Genomic DNA, 20,957 nt, shown 5'->3' with positions numbered 1-20,957 from the left:
AGAGATGGTAGGAAATTATGAACAGCCCCCAAATAAAATTTTACTGGTATGGTATTTTCAGCTTGAGGCTTAGAGTATATTGATTACATAGTAAGTTTTCAAGTGTCTACTTGCTAATTATATTAAACGTTTACATACTCTATAGAGGATTAAAAATACATATTTAGTGTTTGTCTAATGAGATAGGTTTCCTTATTTTTATGACTTTTGGATTTTTTAAATAAATACCTTTAGCCTAGAGTAGTGATTTCTGTTTCTATTGCATGTCATGATCATTCAGTAAAAGTTGATAAAAATATAGTAATTTGGTTCCAGAGAGTTTTAGTTGCTCTGTAGGTAATTCTCATGAGCACCGTGGCTTGAGAACCATTGGCTTTGATCAATTATGGAATAATAAACTATTTTTTAAAGGCAGTATATTTGTAGTAAAAAATTTTAAAATATATCAGGCAGATTGTTAAAAAATAAGCGCAGTAAAGAATATATAAAATGTCATTCACTTCCTGTCTTTAAAAGTGTTTCGTTAAGCCATTGTTAAATCTTTGATTTATACATTTTATATACATATACAATTTTTTAAACAAATAGGATCAGACAGTATGCACCATTCTTTGATTTGTTTTTACTCAGTTAATACATTCTAGACATTTAGAGCAATTCATTTCTCATAAATAATTTTCCCAAGGATTAAAAACAAAAGCACAGAATATAATTTTTGAGTGACTTGGCAACCAGGGGTAATGAGAGATACAGATTCAGAGCAGATCTATGTCTAGTGTTGTTTGTAGACTGGAACAAATAACAACTCTCCTGTCACTTATCCCCCTAAAAAGTAAACAATGCAAAAATCCAGGTGAAACTAGATTAAGATGAAGATTATGGACAACTTTTAATAGGGAAAAATAACCAAAGACGTGCCCAGGAAGAAGGGATATTTCTTCCATTGAATTAAAGTGATTGTATGGATGAAATGCTTCAGTTTCTGTTTTGTACATTGTATTTTTAAAATTTGTATTTGGTTTAGCATTAGTGTGGTCTCCCTCTGGCTTCTTCCTTTCCTTGTTGTTTAGTTGCTATGAGCTTGGATTGGGTGGAGTGGGGACGAAAAGTAAAAACTGGGCCTCTGGGTGTTCATGTTAGCTGTAGGACCTAGACAGTTTAAGAAAAGATGGTGATGTTCCAATCCTGTTCTCTTAATACTTGTTCTTCCTCTAGGGCTCTTGGGTGTTTGTTTTTGCTCTACTCCTAGGATCCTGCAATTCTCTTCACCTGAACTTACCCAGTAGATTTCCTATGTTTTCCAATAGTGAGTAGAACCTTAGACATTTATCTGGAGTAGATCAAGGTCTTTAGAGGCCCCGTTCATTGACAGGGTTGTGTTAATCAGGTAATTCAAAATAATAGTAATAACATGAAACCTAAATTAGTTGTAGATATTTTCAGTGGAATTTAATTTTTTCCATGATAAATAGTATGTGTGTGTGTTTTTTTTTTTTTTAAAGAAAAGTAGCAATCTGAGTTTGTAGTGTGCTCAGTCTGCTTAAGGGATAATTCTGGACTGGTCATTAAAGGACCATTTAAAATTCCATTTTAGTTGTATAATTCTTTGATACGTTGGGGTTTTATAAAACATTAAACTTAAAATTTACTTTTCCTAATTCTTAGGTAAATTTATTGTTGAGGTCCATAGCTATGTAGTTGGCAATGAACATTACTTATAATTTCAAATAATCCCTTATTCATAGTGTTAAATATAGTAAAGAAATTTTTCATTCTACTTGTATAACCAGGACAGCAAAAAAAAAAAAAATGTTTTTGGGAGGTAGATCTGATAAGCTATCAGAAGTGGTCTTAGGACACAAGGCAAATTGTTGCCTTATCTTGTTAGGATTAGGTGTTGCAGAGCCTTTCCTTGTGTTAGAGCTCCCTTGATGAAAATGCTCTCCCCCACATTATTACTCCCTGATACTCTAAATTAGGTTCATTTGGAAAATTACATCTTTTATAATACAAATATTTACTGAGCAAGTTAAGCCTTTTTGTCTTTAATGTATGTATTATAAGTCGAAGCCATTTGTTTGGGAGCCATAGCATGAAAACTATTTCCCAGAAAACTGGAAGAGAAAAACGTTTTAAAAGGCAAACTTTGTCTATTTTTCCTTAATGACCAACATCTGTCTCTTAGGTCATTGGGAAGCATGCATGGTACTTTTAACATACATTGGAAAATATGCGAGATATGAAATGAAATGAATTTGAATGATCTGAGTTCATCCTAAGGGTCAATTCTCAAGAATTTGGTATCCCCTTTCCTTTTTCTTTTAATTTAACTTTTTAATTTGAGATGACTGTAGATTCACATGCGGTTGCAAGAAATAATACAGACATAGCCCATGGACTCTCTATCCACTTTACCTAGTGAGAACACTTTGGAAAAAAACCACAGTATATCAAAACTAGGATATTGACATTGATACAATCCACCAACCTGATTCAGATTTTAGCAATACTGCTTGTATGCTTGTACTAATTTGTGTGTGTGAATTTAGTTCTTTACAGTTTTATCACTTGTATATGTGTCCACCATCACAGTCAAAGAACAGTTTCATTGCTGCAAAGATCCCCAGTGTTACCCTTTTATAACCACACCTTCCTTCCTTTCTCAAGAGAATTTTTATTCGTTTTGTTTTTAAATGCCGCGTCATTTATGATCTCAAAACAATTCTTTTAAATTTCTGTCCATACATTCACATTGTTGTGTAACAGATTTCTTCTTCATCTTGCAACACTGAAACTCTAACCATTAACTCATTTCCCGTTTAGAAAAAAAAAGTGCAGCTGGCTGCCAGCGTTAATTTAATTTTACACAAATACGCTCTTTGAGGCTGAATGAAGCAAATCTGAATGATTTTCAATGTGAAAATAAAATATAAAAACTTCTTGGAGTTATTTCTAAGTAGAACTTGTCTCTAATCCTAATATAACAAATGTATATGATGATCAGTATTTAATAATTTTTTTTCATGTAAATTTCAAAGCATGGCACAACACAAATCGGAACATCAAGGATTTGACATTTTCAGCAATCGAGAATTACTGTATTTTGTAAATGGAAATACCACTACTAAAAACAGAATGCTATAAATAGAATGATGTCATTTGTTTCCAAAGACTATTGATATACTAGAGTGATACAAAAAATAATAATAAAAGTGAGATATTCCTTGGTAGACTTTGGGGATAAGGTTAGGACCTTAATCCATGAGTTATTTTGGGGTAAATGCTGCAGCCGCAAGTGCCTCTGGCGAGTATTCTCGGGGTAAAAGGGAAATGGGTCAAACAACAACTCCCCATCTCCCTCTTCCCAGGCTGATGGCAGCCACCATTCCGTTTTCTGTTTCTGTGAATTTGACTTCTTTAGGGACTTCATATATGTGAAATCAAGCAGTGACTGACATCTTACTTAGCATAAAGTCATCAAGGTTCATGTAGCATGTGACAGAATTTCCTTTTTAAATCTCAGTAATATTACATTTTATGTATATACTGCATTTTTTTTTCATTCATTCATCTGTCAATGGACACTTAAATTGCTTCCACCTCTTGACTATTGTGAATGATACTGCTGTGAACATGGATGTGCAAATATCTCTTCATAATCCTGCTATCAGTTCTTTTGGATCTATACCTGGAAGTAGAATTGCTGGATCATATGGTAGTTGTATTTTTAATTTTTTGAAGAAACTCCACACTGTTTTCCATAACAGCTATACCATTTTACATTACCATCAATAGTGTATAACTATACACTAACGATATTTGAATAAGTTTTAATTCATCTACTTGTAATTCATCTGTCTTATTTTATGACCATTGTTGACTTTTCTTTTACACCTAATAGTGATTACTAGCACAAATAGCAGATGAGATATTTTGCATTATAGAATGTTTGCATAGCAAAGATGCTTTTCAAGATGACATCTAAACATTTTAGAGTCAGCTCTTTTAGTTATAAATAACAGAAAGCTTACCTGAACTAGTTTAAATAAAGAGAATAATTTTATTACAAGGAAATTGAGTTTGAATCTAAAGATAGTAATGTGGCAGGCCTTAAAAATCATTGAAATGGGACTTAGTTGTCTCTTTGATGGATCTGTTTTTCTTTCATTGTCTGTCATGGCTTTCATCGTGTGATTATGAAATGACTGTTGACAAATCCTGAATCCTTCAGCTTCAGCCACCCAAAGACTGAGGTACTCAGTTGGTCCCAATCCAGAATTCCCAGGGGAAGGGAATGGCTGGTGTGTCTGGGATCAATTGCCTGCCCTCATCTACCTAACTGCAAGCATGATTAGGAAGATAGAGTTAATGCAAGGACTAACACTCTCCTTGGGGGCAATATGGATCGACTGGGAGGCAGCAGTTTGCCAGAAAGAAAGGGAATGAATACTAGAGAGACAGAATGAAAGGTGTACTCATCAACTCTCTATAAATTAGTAGTAATTGAGGCTGTATTGAAGAATAATGGAGCTTGAAAAGTTTCCAGTAAAGACTATTAAAATGACCTGAGGCAAAGAATTCTTAATAAAATAAAAAATATTTCTGATGGTTTAGTAGTGGATATAAAGTTGAGAATCAAGAGGGGAACTGCCTGAAATTCTTAAAATCATGAAAGATAAAATTACTAATTTCTGGAATGGTTTGAAGTAAGGGGTAGATTTTTAAATATCTTAACACTGCTATTTGTGTGGAAAATAGAAAATTGTGTATTAAACAGCAATAAATTATGTAATTTCAGAGGAGTTTTAAAAATATATTAAGGTTATTTTAGACAAATTGATTTATTGTAGCTATATGATGGAGACATTTAGAGGAGATTAGAGTGTAGCCTTAACCTTCTGACATCATGGAAGGAATTATTTTTCTATCAAGCATTAGTGATGATGTTAATCATTGAAATTTATTTAGTACTACTATGTGACAGGAAGCGTGCTAGGCATTTTTATATCTATTACCTCATTTAACCTTCCCCAAATCATGGGTGCCCACAATTTGTTAAATTGAATTTTCTAAGGTGTTTTTCAACAGGATTATTAACACTTTGCTTTTCCTTTCAGAGATGTGGTACTGGATCTTTCTCTGGGCTCTCTTCTCCTCTCTATTTGTCCATGGTGCTGCAGGAGTGTTGATGTTTGTGATGCTACAGAGGCATAGGCAGGGGAGAGTAATCTCTGTCATTGCAGTCAGCATCGGATTTCTGGCTTCTGTAACTGGAGCAATGATTACTAGTAAGTTGATTTTGTTTTGTTTAAGGACAGAATTTTATATACTATTACGGTTATTATAAATGTAACATGAGTGTAATCTTTTATGTAGAATATTATTTTTAGCACCAATGGCACTTTACCTAGAAGGCAACGATTAGTCTATTTGTGAAATAGTTTTGGTACTTCTACTATGAAGACTCACCATGAAAAGTTTTGTGGGGAATACAAAAACTCGCAAAAATTGGCAAAGGGTAAAGTAATTCATGGGAAAATTTATCTTATAGTGGATGTAGTTTCTGCTTTAATGGAGCTCACCAACTCATAAGGGAGAAAGGCACACAAATATGGTGGTGATAATTGTCATGAAAAAAGTGAAAATATGTCATCTGCCTGTGACTGTGAGGTAAAATTGCACTTCTTAGACACATACAAATTATGATATAAATCTCCCCTGGCTTACTAGAAATTAGCCCCTTTGGAGGATGCTCTAGCTATTTGCAGGTTTTATGCTGTGTTGCCTCATGTGCATTTCATACAAGTCCTCAGGTTCATTCCTTCTGGCCTTCTCTTAACACTGTCAACAAGCCCCAACTTCAGCCTTGAGTTCAAAGAGTTCTGGTTTCTGCTTTGCCAGTTGAGCCAGAATTTAGATGCATCTTGTTTAGACTGGAGGTGGCCACAGTTGCTTCCTTAATGTGGTCCTGCCAGAAACTGGCTGCTGCTTTATGCTGCTGTTGATTCTGTCACTGCCACTGAATAACAGGCTTATATTACTGTTTGCTTCTGGCCTGCTTCCAAATGTCTGGGGTGGCTCACTGCTACCATTGGATCTGTTTTGAAACTCTCCAAGAAGGACTTTTTCCTTTCTAGTTCTTAGCCCCGAAGTAAGAGGAAGTCCTTTTCTTCTAAGGCCTCTCCTTTTGTGTCCCACGATCATCTTTTCCCAGAGTGATTGGCATACCTTACCTTGAGAGGAAAGCTCTTCCCATGTCTCTGGTTATGTCTTGTGGCACTGATAAGACAATCATAAAACAGTTGTGGGAAGTAGTGAGTAGTCTGTTTTCTCACCCTTTATTTACTGTTTGGGTTTTCCATGTTATGTTAGGTTTTTGTTGTTGGCTTTTGTTGTTCCATTCAACCTATAACTTTATCTTATGGTACCTCATCCATTTTGTCATGGATAAGGTTTAAAACAAGTTTTAAACTTGTTTCAGGTTTAGCTGAAGCATAGGATGTGCATAGTGAAGTGGTAGGATATTCTGTTGGAAAGATAGAATGGAGGCAAATCATAGAGAATCTTGGAAGGCCAGCTGGAAAGTTTGGACTTTTATTCTGCAGTCTGTGGAAAACAAACATATTTTTGAATGGGGTTGGCAAGGGGCAAAGCAATTCACTTGGAAAATGTATTTTATAGCTGATTATAGAATATATGTGAAGAACCAAGAGAAAACTCTGAAAGAGCAGGGACCTTGTCTGTCTTCATCATTGCTGTATCCCCAACAATAAAACACTGCCTAGAATATAATAGATACTCAATAAATATTGGTCGATGGATGGATGTAGTAAGGGAGGAACAGTGGAAGATAGGAAGGAAGAAAGGGTAAGGAAGAAAGGAGAAAAAAGGAAAGGAAGAGGAATTAAGAAGTATTAACTAAATTGAATTTGAATTGTAGATATATACAACAATATGGATAATTTCAGACATAAATATTGAGCACAAAATTATAGAATATTTACAGTATCGATATATATAAAATTCATTTATTTAAAAAATCAAATAATATATATTCTTACTAATATCAGCAGCTGAAGAAAAGCAAAATAATGATAAAAACAGAATTCAGGGAGGGAATGGGATGCAACTGAGGAAGGCCTGTGGGAACTTCAAAGGAAATAGTAATATTCTGTTCTTCCTCTGGATGATGAGTACCACTTGGGAATTTGTTATTTCATAATATATGTATATTTTTATAAATACTCTTTCATATCTGCTCACTAATATGAGTGTTTTAAAAATCATTTAATAGGCACACACAATTATTTTCTTTCAGATCTTTAAGAGTTCCACTGGGAGAGTGTTTTCTGATTGCTGCCTCTGGCTTGGGAGATGATAGAATGCAGTGGGAACTTTTATAGATCTACTTTTTTTGGAGGGAAGTTGTGACTAACAAATTGGTTCCTAACTGATTATCCCCTGGAAAGAAAATGGCAATTGGTTTTAAATGTCTCCCTTGATTGTGGAAACTCTGGAGTTCATAGTGGTCTTTCTTCTTTTAAATTTCTTTTTCTCCCCTCATCATTATAGGCTACATTCGAAGGTCTTGTCTTCTGTTCCTTGAAAGATTATAAAGAAAAGTGGATTACTCAGTAGGTTTTTTTTTTTTTTTGGTCTTTTTCCTCAACAGTAGGGCCCATCCAAAGTAAAATCCACTTTATCCCTGCCAGAACACCTATATACTAAATAAAGGAGTCAGCTTATTTGGAAAAGGAGATGACAGTGAAGTAGAAAGGTTTTCAGTACTCACTCGTCTGTTCCTTGAAACTCTTGTTATTTCCTCGTCACATCTCTTGTTTCATTTTTTTTCCTGTGCTTTCCATGGCTTCTGACTTCCAGTAAAATTCTAAACCTATATAGGAGATGTCCCTAAACTGATTTCTTGGGTCCTCAAATATTTAAGTGAGCCAAAAATATTTAAGCCCTAACTCTGAAACTTAACAGAAACAAAAATAATAAATATAAATATATGTCTTTTAGTCACATAGAAAACATTTGACATTTAGTATGTATAGTTTTTCCTTTTCCACAAGCACTTGCTACCTGGATTAAGTTGCACTTATTCTCTGCTATTTTAAATTAAGAGTGTAGTGAACATTGTCATTGTATACAAGTATTGTTGTTTGAAAAATAGTATTGAAAAGTAATTCTGGCCTTTAAAATGACAGTTTCTTGGAATTGTAGGGAAGTTTACGCAAGTTGATGTAGAAATTAAGTAAGATTATTAAAATTAATTTTAATTACATAATCAACACAGTAGTTCTCCCCTTATCTATCAGATTTCCAATGGACGCCAGAAACTAAGGGTAGTACCCAACCCTATACATATTATGTTTTTTCCTATATATACATACCTTTCACCTAAAGGAGGCACTTTACAGCTACTCTTTGGCATATCTGAATTGCCAGCATCACTACTCTTGTGCTTTGAGGCCATTGTTAAGTAAAATAAGGATTCCTTGAACACAAGCATCATGATACTGTGTCAGTGGGTCTGATAACCGAGCAGGCTTCAAAATGACTAATGGTTGGGGAGCATCTACAGTGTAGAGATGCCGGATAAAGGGATTCACGTCCCAGGCAGGATGGCACAAGATTTCATCATGCTGCTCAGAAGGGCGTGCAGTTTAAAACTTGTGAATTGTTTATACCTGGAATTTTCCATTTAATATTTTCAGAAGCACAGTTGACCAAGCATAACTAAAACCACAGAAAGTCAAACTGCAGATAAGGGGAACTACTGTATGGAACTGTGTTCTTCATGTAAAACTTAAAACATTATGGATAAGGCAAGAGTTCCTTTTGATTAGTGCTCCCAAACTAGTGTTCTTCTCAAATGTAATCCTATTTTCATTTTGGTTGTGCATCCCCCAGATTTTTGTTTCTGCAGTACGTTAGTCATACATACATATATACGTGATTGCATATGTACACACACATACATATGTATTACGTGCTAGTAGAGAATATAGTTTTATTTTTCTTTTATGCCTAAATGATATGTTTTAAGTTTTTTCTTTGTTCATATAGATCTGTGCTTTTCTTTCGAAATTGTACAGGTTCCATGGTATGGATTTCAGTATAGTTTGGCCATTACTGACTAATGGACATTGGGGTTTTTGTGTTTTTATTTCTCTAGCTATTACAAATAATGCTGCATTATTATATATATGTCTGTCCATGTATATGTGTGTTTATATTCTTGGTACTAATCATCAGTTTGTTATACATGTAGCAAGTATTTTTCTAGCCTATCTCTTGTATTCAAACCATTATGGCTTTGCTTTTTTTTTTTTTTTTTTTGGTGGCCTTAAGCTGACCTCCTTTCCTAGATCATAAACATTATATTTTAAAGTTTAAAATCGTAGTTTTATTTTTAACATTTAGTTCTTTAATTCCTCTGAAATTTATTTTGAGCAATGGTATGAAGGACCTAAATTTACTTCTTCCAAATGACTACCAGTTGTTCTAACACCATTTATTGAATGGTGAATCACTGATTGGAAATTCCTATATCATTTTCTACTATGACAACTACTAACCAAAATTTGGAGTACATAGTAGGACTAGACATTATTCTAAGCACTTTCCAAGTATTATCTCTTAATTTTCACACCCACCCATTTCACAGTTGATGAAGTGAAGCACCCATTTCACAGTTGGTTAAGTGATTGCCTAATATAACAGCTAAGTAGTGGAGCTTGGGTTTTAATCCAAAACCCATGCTTTTAACCTTGTATAAGCATGAGATGTTTGAACTGATAAATTTGTTTGTCATTTCTCAGGCAGCCTGAGCTAGTAATCGCTTAGATTTTCTACTTCTTGGATCATCTTTTAAAACTTAGAGCTGGAGAACTTGGAGAGATGGAGAACAAATTGTGATTTTTAAAATTGAAGGTAGTCAGGGAAATGTAGGGTAAATCTGAATAAAAACAGTATTTTCTCAGGTTTATTTTAGCATAATATCTGATAAAAAAGAAAGCATGAGATCTTTGAATTTTTTGAAGAATGTCATCCAATTCTAAAATTTGAGGGTATGAGCAGTTATATAAGTGAAGCTTATTGGTGCCAGTAGAAGTTTTATTTAATGTCGAGATGATTATCAGTTACTTTATTATTATCTGAATTCCTTGTGCTCTTTTTTACTTGGTATAAATATGAAATGGTGGAATGGGGGATTTATGTACAGACTAACTTGGATTGAAATTCAAGCTCTTGTACTTACTATATTTCCTTAGGCTAGTATTTGAACCTCTCCAAACTTCCTTTTTTTCATCTTTAAATTAAGTAATAATACTCAGGGGTGGTATGATATTTCAATAGGATAATATTAAAGTTCCTATTAAGACACATAGTGTACAGTAAATACACTATTCATTTTTAATTTTCTTAAAATACACATATGAAGGCCCTTGGCTTAGTTAATAATTTAGTTTTTTCATTTATAGCTATTATAGAGGAATATAATAATTTTGATTTAGGAGATTTTAAGCGAATTATAGAATCCTTAGATAATTTTTATGAATAGATTTCTTAAATAATTGTCAATACAGTGCCTTTGAATAATTCATTTCTGTTCTTAATTCTATATGTTTGACCATTCTAGGATATGTAGACATTTTTTTCCTAGAAAAAGTTTTAAGGCCATCTCAGGCTGTGAGGTGGAATACTATAATTTAAATGTTTCTTCCTTTATGATTTCTGAATATACTTTTAAAATTAGCCACCTGAATACCACACCACTGTGTATGCTGTATTAATAAGAAGACTTGAATCAGATGGGCTCTGAGGCTTCTTGTAGCTCTGAGAGCTGCTCACTCTCAAAAGTGCACATTATCTAAAATGTTTTTCCTAAAATAGAGGTCAAGTTCATCTTCCATTTTTATTAGATGCCATAATAGTAGTCTCCAAATAACCTTACAGTTTATGCTTTATTAAAAAGCTTAATAAAATGTCTAACCACTCTGTGGTACACCTGAAACTAATATAAAATAATATTGAATGTCAATTGTAATTGAAAAAAACTTTTAAAGGGAGTAAAAAGTGAAAGGGAGTAAGAGATTCAAATTTCCAGGTGTAAAACAAATAAGTAATGGAGGTGCAATGTACAGCATAGGGAATATAGTCAATAATATTGTGATAGCATTATACGATGTCAGATGGTTGCTGGACTTACCATGGTGATCACTTCTTTAGGTATATAGATGTTGAATAACTCTGCCGTATACCTGAAATGAATATAGTATTGTATGTTAGCTATATTTTAATAAAAATGTTTTTAAAAAGCTTAATAAACTATTTTACATGCTACATTATGAAATGAATTTATCCAGTATTCTGATAGTTTATATGACATTTAAAAATTTACTGGAAGAATCATTTAGAAATTACATTAAATGTAATTTTCTGTATTATTATTTATAATTATCAGTGTATCATATATTTATAAAAATGCTGTTGAATTCTGGTCAGTTTAATGCCCAGGCGAGATTACATAAAATAACGAATTACTCATTTTTTAATGAACATATTTGATATCAAGCAAGCAACATATACTATGTATATTGTGGTTGAATGGAAAATGCTGTTTTTCAATTTAGTGGGTAAATGTATGGTAAAGTATAACTTTTACCAATTATATAGAAACTGCTTAGAAAATTTATAAAATGAAATCTGTTTTCTTAAGTTACGACTATGCAGTGTATTATAAAATGAATGAACATGTTATTGTTTCTCTCCCTCGTTTCTCATCCAGGTGCAGCAGTAGCGGGCATTTACAGAGTAGCAGGGAAGAACATGGCGCCTCTGGAAGCGCTGGTATGGGGTGTTGGACAGACTGTACTGACATTAATCATCTCCTTTTCAAGGATACTCGCCACACTTTGAGGTTTCTGTGGGAATGTCTTAACTTCACATAAGGAAACAGATGTACAGATTCTCTGAAAATGGCATTGTTAACAAGCAGGCATGAAATTGTCCAAGAATTTGGAAGGAGCAGGTCAGAACATAAGGCCTTGAGCTGTGTGGAAAGATTGCCCTCTGGTGTTCAAGTGATTGCACTACCGCACTGCACCTTATGTGCCTCTGTCCCAGGCAAGGCGAATTACACTATGAAAAGCTACAAGAAAAAGCACCTTGTTTAGCTGCCAAATCAGGTTAACATTGGTGTTGAATCATTGTTTTTAACAGTATTGTGTTAAGTTACAGGGATGTTTTGAGGAATTGATAATATGTGCCAAACTCTCTTCTTTTTTTATAAATTGATCATGTGAATATTTGCAAGTGTAGATTTAGATGAGTGCTGTGAACATGTTTGACATGAATTCAGGTAATATAGTGAGATTTTTGTTTGGTAACGCTAAATCCTGTATGAGTGCTGAATACCGAATCATTTAATATGAGATAAATTATTTGATTTTTGATGTTGAATGTTTTTGGGATTAGGGCTTTAATACGTTTAGGCATTATTGTTATTTAATTGATGTGGAAAATAATACTTAATGGAAAACTAGCTAAACTCTTAAGGACTCAAAGTAGATCTATAGGGTGCATCCTTTTCACTTAAATAACACTCTTTTAATAATTTCCCTCATACATAAATGTTCTATTGATATGAATTCAAAAACTTTATGGGTCACACACATTGATGATAGTTTGTGAGTCATAAAAATGTAATTTGAAAATTTTCTGATAAATTTTGTTAGAAAAGAAGTCTAAAATGCATGTTGCATTCTTTGACCCTTCTAAAGAAAGTTTTTGTCATGTATCTCATGAAGAAAACATCTTTATAACTAGTATCTCAGTGGGATTATATTACCTGTTGAATATTTCTTGACTTTTGACAAAATGTAAACAATCTTTCATTCTGGAGTTTTAACTATATTTAAAGAGTGGCCTAAATTAGGCTGTGAAAACAAAAAGCCTCGTTTGTAGATAAGTAAGTCATATAGGAAGAGTAATAAAAACTATCTTACATTGGGCATGCAGTAACATAATTTCACTAAGTAAAAATTGGGGAATTTAGTAAATAATTTTAAAATTTGACAACACAGCTCAGTGTATCAAAACAGTACTGAATATATATTTGAGTGATTCATTTTAGTTGTTCAGTTCTTGATTTATGCTGTTATTTAAGTTTTTTAGAATGTGTGACAACATTTATTAGAAATGAAAAAGTCCTTAGTATAAAATATTTTAAGAGGTTTTGGCAATATATACTTGTTTTTAGGAGTACAGGAAGTAAGGGAAATAGAACCTGGTTGAACTTATCTCTTACCGAGATCTTTTTAGGACCAGGTACAATTATAACTAGAAGAGCCACCACAGAGAATATAAAGTTAAGGACAATCCAGAAAAATAATCTGTACACTCTAGCACACTGTTTTATAACCTGATTTGGTAAAAAATTAAAAAAAAAAAGTAGGTTTCTGTTCAGTCTCATTCAAATTTAAGACCTCTGTTACCCGCACCGCTTTTCCTTCACTAAAAAGCAGATTATATCAACAACTCAACAGTGAAGAGTGAGGAAAAGCCAATTTGGTGTGTGTGGGGTATTCTAATGCTGTGGCTTGGAAATTTGTTTTAAGGAAAAACAATTAGCAGCTATGCATTCTTAGAGATCTTTGAATTAAACCTTAAAATTGATTTTTTTTTATTATATATAACCCTGAAATTATTTTTGTGTGTTTTTATATGCTTGATGTTTTCCCAAATTAAATTTAGGCATTAATTTTCTAAATCAGTTTGATTTCTCCTTTTTTGTTAGACTTGAATTGTGTTCTTCTTTTTGGCTATTCTGTTAATAACAGTGTTCAAGATATTATTAAGAATAATATGTTGAAGATCTACAAAATGAATATTTATTTTAACATATGGTTATGTCATGATTTAAGGAAATTATCATGATAAGGTAATATGGAATACATGATTCAGAATCCAGAATTAACCAGAAAATAGCATGGATGCATTAAGTGTTTGAGTGCATGGACCAAAGAGATTTAAATTTCTGTTTTTACTCTAGAATGGAAGTATAATTAGTTTGTAGAATGTCCTAATCTCATTATCAAGTTGCTTTCTGTTATGAATTGTGAATGTGTGTGTGTGTGTGTGTGTGTGTGTGCACGTACGTGTGTACTTTTAACTTTTGGGGGAATTTTTTGGTTTCTTCACTGTTTTCAGCGAAGTTATTTCCATTGAGATTTTGTACAACTGTCACTCATTCGATGTTTTGAAATACAGTTAAATAGTGTGAATTGATGAAATTATCTGAATAGCTATTTCTATGCTGAGATGTTTTTAAAAGTTGATGGTTTTCCTATAGAGACAAGAAACGTTTAATGATATATATCTACACACATATATATCATTATATACAGATATATAAAGCTGCTATATATGAATGCAGTCTAATTGGAAAGCTTTTGTTCTAGTGGAGAATTTGTTTATTTGAAGAATCTTTTAAATAGTTTTGAGGATGTTTGAGATTTTTTTTTAATTTGGAGAGATTTTTCTTGGTTTAATAGTGCTGGAAACCCTTGTTTGTGCTATGACAAAAGCCCTTATTGATATATTTGTGTTACACCTTCTTAAAATGTGTATGTGATTTAGCAGTAATTTTTTTTTTTTTTGTGATAAATGCAGAAAAGACAGGGGGAATCCTCTGCAGTTAACACTTCTTCACTTTAAAAAAATGTTTAGTTAGATATTGCTGACAGTGAAATCAGTTCTCCAAAGAAAAGATTCCCCAAACTAATTATTATTTAACATGCTGGTTAGAAGTCCATAGATCAGAGTTTAGTCAGGGGGCCTCATTTAAGCTACAAATAATGCTTAGAACCTTTAAATGGAGGAGGTGAAGTAATTTGTCCCACGGAATGATTCCATTGGTTGCCTAGAACACGGAAAGTCCTAAATGGCAACTGTGTTCAATGCGTGCAGCTTATTTATTCTTACTTTAGATCTTAATGTTTACCAAAAATATATAGTTTGTTACCCAATGTACTGTCTTAGTATTTGTAGCATATATTTCCACTACTCTATAAAAGGGTTTTGTTTATACTGTAAATGAGAAAGAAATGAGCTGCCCTGTATGTATGATATAAAGAACAGGGATAATTTGAAATCAAAGAACATTGTTGGAAAAGGTCTTCAGAGAGCTTTAATTTAGATGAGAGTGGAGCTGACATGTTACCATGCCCACAATGATAATCAACAAACCAACTAATTCAATTTTTTAAACATTTTTGATGGATCTACTGTGTACAAAGCGTTGTACCAAGTATTTCCTGTAGGAAGTACAAGAATGACTAAGATAGGATTCCTGCCCTTGAGTCCACCAAGAGCTAGCAAGATGATTTTAAATCTTAAAAAGATTGGGACAACATTTTGCTTTCTGATTCTAGTTGAGAGTTCAAGTCCTGTTTTTTTCCCACCAAGTTCTGATTTTCCCAGTTTATTCACCAAATGGAGTTTCAGTAACTGAGATAGCATTGCTGTGACATAGTAAAGAGAATACTAGAATCTAAGCCAGACGCATAAATTTGAATCCAGGCACCGTCACTTGTTGACCTTTTTGTTTATGAATGGCAAAGCAGTATATGTTTGACAGTAAATGATCAATAGTCATTAGAATTTTTTAAAATTATATTTTACAATACCAATCATTATATTGATAAGTTGTTTTATAAAATTTGTCTATTTTCTTCCATTTCCACATTTCTCTCCATATATTTTAAGAAGAGAAAACTAAAATATTTCTCTTATAATCTTGTTTCCTTTACTTTTCTCCACCTCTTTTTTTTTTTAATCAGTAGATATTTATCTAAGAGCACTTTTGGGAGTTGGTGGTGGTGGAAATGGCCAGAACAAACAGGATTAAATTACAGTTTGTGCTTACCACTGGTCAAAATAGGAAAAAGGTAGAAGTAGCCAGCATTTACTCCTTTACCTTATCCTGCTACTTCTCTTAGATTCATTCAGCCAACATTCATTGAATCTCTACTACATGCAGCTCATTATCCTTGTTTAATGTTTGGAGAAGTGTCTTCTCCATATGTCCACCTCTCTTCCACACCTTGGATTTTGGTTTCACAATGTAGTGTAAATTTTTAGGGAAATAAAGCTGAGCTTCAGTGTCTACCAGGTCCTTCTTTCCATGGACCAAGGTGCTTAAGCTCTAGTTGCTGTTTGTTTGGTTGTGTGGTTTTTTTTTTTTTAACTTAAAAGAAATAATGTTATTTTAAATTTATGTACATTTTACAATTCAAGAAATAACAAGATGCTAAGAGTACTTTCTGAAATATTTTCAAAGTACTTCACTTAGCTATTACAAATTCTCTCAGAACGTCTTATTCAGAATCTCTTCAAAGAGTCATTTTTAAAATGTGAAGAATGTGGCAAGTTACTGAAGAAATTCTAATAGACCTCGATTGCAGAGAAGTTTGGCAACGCTTGGGTAAATTGCTATTTCTTTTAATAATTGCTATTTCTTTTAATAATTGGAGTGAGAATCTCAGTAGTTAAAACTAACTAGCAATTAAACGGTCTCATAATTTCCCTTACCTCTCCTTTGTTTTACACAATATTTTCCTTTAATAATGATTTTTACATGTCAGGTTTAATAAAAAACAATTAAAATGTTATGTAAAGAGTACAGCATATAAATTTTTATTATTTCTAAAATAGTAAAAACTTGTCCTGGTTTCAAAACTAGATCTTGATATCGACTTGACTCATCAATAGATCCTAGAGGAAATGGTCAATAATAAGACCACCTAATGAGTGCTGAGTAAAGATCTGTTCTGCTGTTTCTTCACTAGACATCGGTACTGATCTCTGTTATCCTACGTTTATTCTTGTTTTATTTCCAGCGATGTTTTAACTTTTAATTCCTCTAGGTAGAGTTGCTTATATTTTCCTATTTCTATTTTATTAGAATCTTCCTGAGTTTTTATTTTGGGAAGTTCAGATTCCAGATCTTTAATTCTGAGTTCCATTTCACTTGTTATTGAAGCATTACTATTCTCTTAACTGCTCTTAAGTTTTCTTGAGGTGCCATTTGTGCTCACTAACGGACTCACTCACTCTGAGCTCCAGTGCTGGGGCAGCAGCTTGAAAGGTGCCAGGGACACAAGGGGAGGAACGAAACTGTCTGGCTTCAGGGCGAGGGCTGGAAGGGTGGCTTTCTCCCAGACAAGTGCTGGCAGTTTTCAGTCCTTTTTATAACGTCTTATGGGAGACTCTCCGGGGTAAAAAGGACATTGTTTGATTAAAAATGATAAAAATTTTTAAACATGTGGTAGCATTTTGTAGTAGATTTAAGTTTAAAGACAGGAAGAAATATTGGAGGGGTATCACAAAAACATACAGGCATAGTTGATGGAAGGACCCTACATTATGTGAACAGTTTCCCCCCTTCCATTAAGACTATAAACTACACTGTATGAATATGTGTACTGCATGTTTACAAAATGCTGTGTTTTTTTTTATATGTGAGACATAACTTACCACAAAGCATTTCGAAATCGTATTACATTTGTGTGTGTGTGTGGTGGTAGGTTTGCCTTTCTAACTTAAGGATCTCTGTTTAGTATAGGCAATATAATGTTTTTGAGGAGGTTGCTGAGTAAATTATCTAAAACTGTATCTGTGAATGTTTGGAGGAAGTAGTGCTTAATATATAAATTATTTTCAATAAATGTGGAGATGTACCAGTTAATACTTTATTAAATTAGTGGAAACACCCAAATTTCTGAGTGAACTGAGCTATGAACTGTAACCATCTTTTCCCTTGAGTTTTGGGGACTCATTTTCATATTCTTTACATTTATTGCACATATGTTGAAGTTACTTATAATAGCCCTTTTTTGATTTTGAGAACTAATTTAGCATTTTCTTAAAAATCTCTCTCCCCCTTCCATTCAGATGTCATATGTTATAGTTTAAACATATGTACAGTTTGTTGATAGAATCAGAAGTCCTAGTTTAGAAGAGAATGTTCTTAACACCTTATGGTTATGCAACTATAATCTTACTGAAAAATAAATACTATAGGCAAGTCAAGAGAGCATGAACCTCTTACATGTTTTTTTAGATTCTATACTGTACCCACATGAATCTCCCCTCAGTGACAACATGACTGCCCCCTTTTTGGGAATGCATTTAGATATGGAACTGAAACTGGAAAGCAGTATAATATAAATATATAGGAAGAACTCTAATGCATAATTACTGTAACAGTAACACCTTTTCTCCAAAATATGTTATATATCGGTTATTTCTAAAAAGCATCACTTTTTTTTAGCGCCTTGTATAAATGAATGTTAACTTTATAGTACTACTGATGATGAAAAGTTTCCTTTGTTTTTAAAGTATTTACACATCATCACTAAGTATCTGTGAGAAAGAACATTTTAAAGTTTTTAAAGAAAGGAAAATAGAGGCATGTGTTTGAATAATAATAAAAGTAATTGACTTTCAATACTGGATGAGTTGATAGTCTGACTGTTGACACTTTCTTAGTACTTTGTGATATCGGATGCATTTACTATGGAGGAATTTTAAATTTTTGCCCTCTACACACACACACACACACACACAAGCTCTACACATTTAGATGAACAATATCAGATGCCACAGTATTTTTCATTTCAGTCATATAACTTGGTAAAATGTATATCATTCTACCATAAAGTATTAACCCCTGAATCTAGTCATCCTGGGATTAGGGGATCAACTTTATCTCAAAATTAATCTACTAAGATGTATTTATTTAAATATCAAAAACATAGTTTACCAGATAGGTATTAAAGGACTCACTTTCAAATTATGTTAACTCTCAGACCACTGATGAATCATTTAGTTACCCACAGTACAGTTTTTAAAAGCTAAGTGATGTCTTGATGCCTTGGAAGTTAAGATACTTTTGCAAAGTGAATTTAGTGTGATTCAGGATTGGTACATCTGTTATTTAGGATTCAGAGTTTAGGAATGGTGTAATTGAATTAGCTCCTCATGATTTAATAAAAATCAGATATGTTGCCATTGACAATGACAGATGACAATTTCATTACATTTTCATGATGTATTTGTCTTTTTTTTTTCAAGTAAGTTAGAAATGGAAAAATGTAGTCAAGACAAATGTGGGATTTTAAAATTTACTTTTGTTGTAGAGATTCTAGTGTGAACAATGTTAGTTTTATATTGTAGTACAAGGGCAGACACACGATGTAACCTTTAGAAATATGTTTACCATCAGGGATTTATTTTTACTATTGAAATATTTAACGTACTGTGAAGCTTAAAAGACAGGAAGAATAAACGTTGGAGGGATAACGCACAAAAACAAAGGTATATCCGATGAAGTACCCTGCGTTATGTGAACACAATTTCCCCCTTCTGTTAAGATTATAAACTACACTGTATGAGTATGTGTACTGCATGTTTACATAATACAGTTTAATTTTGAAGGATTATTTTTTAAAAACTATGTTTATGTATAATACCTAACAAGCTGTAAATATTGTATACTATTGATTTTTAATTTTATATAAGCAATTTTATAATTTCCCAATTCATGTATAAATCTCATTGTGTATATAGCATAATTTCCTGGAGAACAAATTTTGCAGTGGATTTTAATTACTTTAATTGTAGTAAGCATCAGGTTAGTCTTAGAGATGTTGATCTTTGTTTTAAATTATTTTTACCACTCATTTTGTTTAAATGGGCAGCAATAAACATATGCAAGTTATTTTTGATTATGGAAAGTTGGTATGCAAAGACAAGATCTAGGTTCCCATTTATTGCTTCAAAAAAAGATACACAACTCACATCATCTTCTGTCTAATCACAGGACCGTTTCTGAGGTCCATGTGTGTCTCTCCTCTTTGTAACATACAGGGTGAACTCTTTACTGATACATAAACAACTGTTAAAAGTGAATCCAGCACTTAAATGTCATTACACAGAATTTATTGGATTAAAAATTTGTAATATACAGTATTTTAATAAAGTTTCTGTATTCAATTTCATGCACTTATATATAAATAAACCTGTCTTTAAAAGCTTTATGGGGTGTTTGATTCTTGATGACATGTCTTTTCAGCTCATTCACTGTAGACTCAAATATTTTCTGACCCTTTTATCAGTTCTTCTGGACCAGTTTTGCATATCAATTTTGGAGGTAGTGCTGAAAAGGTAAACTTGGCTTGGTTTATAGTTTTACCTTGGACCAGTCCTAGGCCACATAATCATCCACTTCTAAGAGTTACTGTTTTAAAATGTATACTGTCTCTTTTAATAAAAAATGACTACCACTTATTGAGTGTTCATTACACTTCATATGTATTCTTTAGTACTTATGGTAATCCTTAAAGTTAAGTGTTTTATCCTCACTTTAGAGATGAAGAATTTGAGGTTCAGAGAAGATGAGAAACTTATTAAGGTCACATAGCCAATAGTGCTGACCTGAGCTGGGATTTTCTTACTCTCTTACTGTGTTCTTACCATGCAATGTTGGTTTCTACAGCATATTCTGGGAGCTCTTAACCTGTAATGAGATGAGATCTTATTATTGAAGATAGGTTGGCATTAGGGAGATTTAAAGAATTATCAACTCAGGATTTGTATTGTCATATTTATCATATTTTGAATTTTTGTTAGGGATTTCTAAGGAATGGTACAACTAAGCTTAACTATTCTCCTGCCTGAGAAAAGATTGGAACTGACAGAACCAATCAATGTATTACAACCCTGCCGGAATAAAAACTAGCCTCACTTTAAAAATTGTGCAAGCAAAATGGAAGTAAACATTTTTTTTTCACATACACTGACATATTTTATGTAATTACTAAGTTGAAATGTATTTCTTTCTGGGTGGGTGTTTTAACCATAGAATTATAAAATTTTTAAATATG

General features: G+C 32.8%; 1 protein-coding gene across 1 annotated transcript in view; it reads left to right on the top strand.

Moving 5' to 3' along the window:
- The window catches only part of TMEM170B (transmembrane protein 170B), a 33,019-nt gene extending 12,910 nt beyond the window's left edge, over nucleotides 1–20,109 (top strand). Inside the window, exons 2-3 of the mRNA XM_039858079.1 lie at nucleotides 5,118–5,288; nucleotides 11,798–20,109. Coding sequence (XP_039714013.1) covers nucleotides 5,118–5,288; nucleotides 11,798–11,928 — 302 coding nt within the window. The 3' untranslated portion in view covers nucleotides 11,929–20,109. The remainder of the gene's footprint in view (nucleotides 1–5,117; nucleotides 5,289–11,797) is intronic.
- The last annotated feature ends 848 nt before the right edge of the window (nucleotides 20,110–20,957 follow it).

Source organism: Pteropus medius, unplaced genomic scaffold (genome assembly GCF_902729225.1).
Source record: "Pteropus medius unplaced genomic scaffold, Ma_sr-lr_union100, whole genome shotgun sequence".
Classification (NCBI taxonomy): Eukaryota; Metazoa; Chordata; class Mammalia; order Chiroptera; family Pteropodidae; genus Pteropus; species Pteropus medius.
The sequence above is the reverse complement of the archived record's forward strand: the minus strand, read 5'-3'. Positions and strand labels throughout refer to the sequence as shown.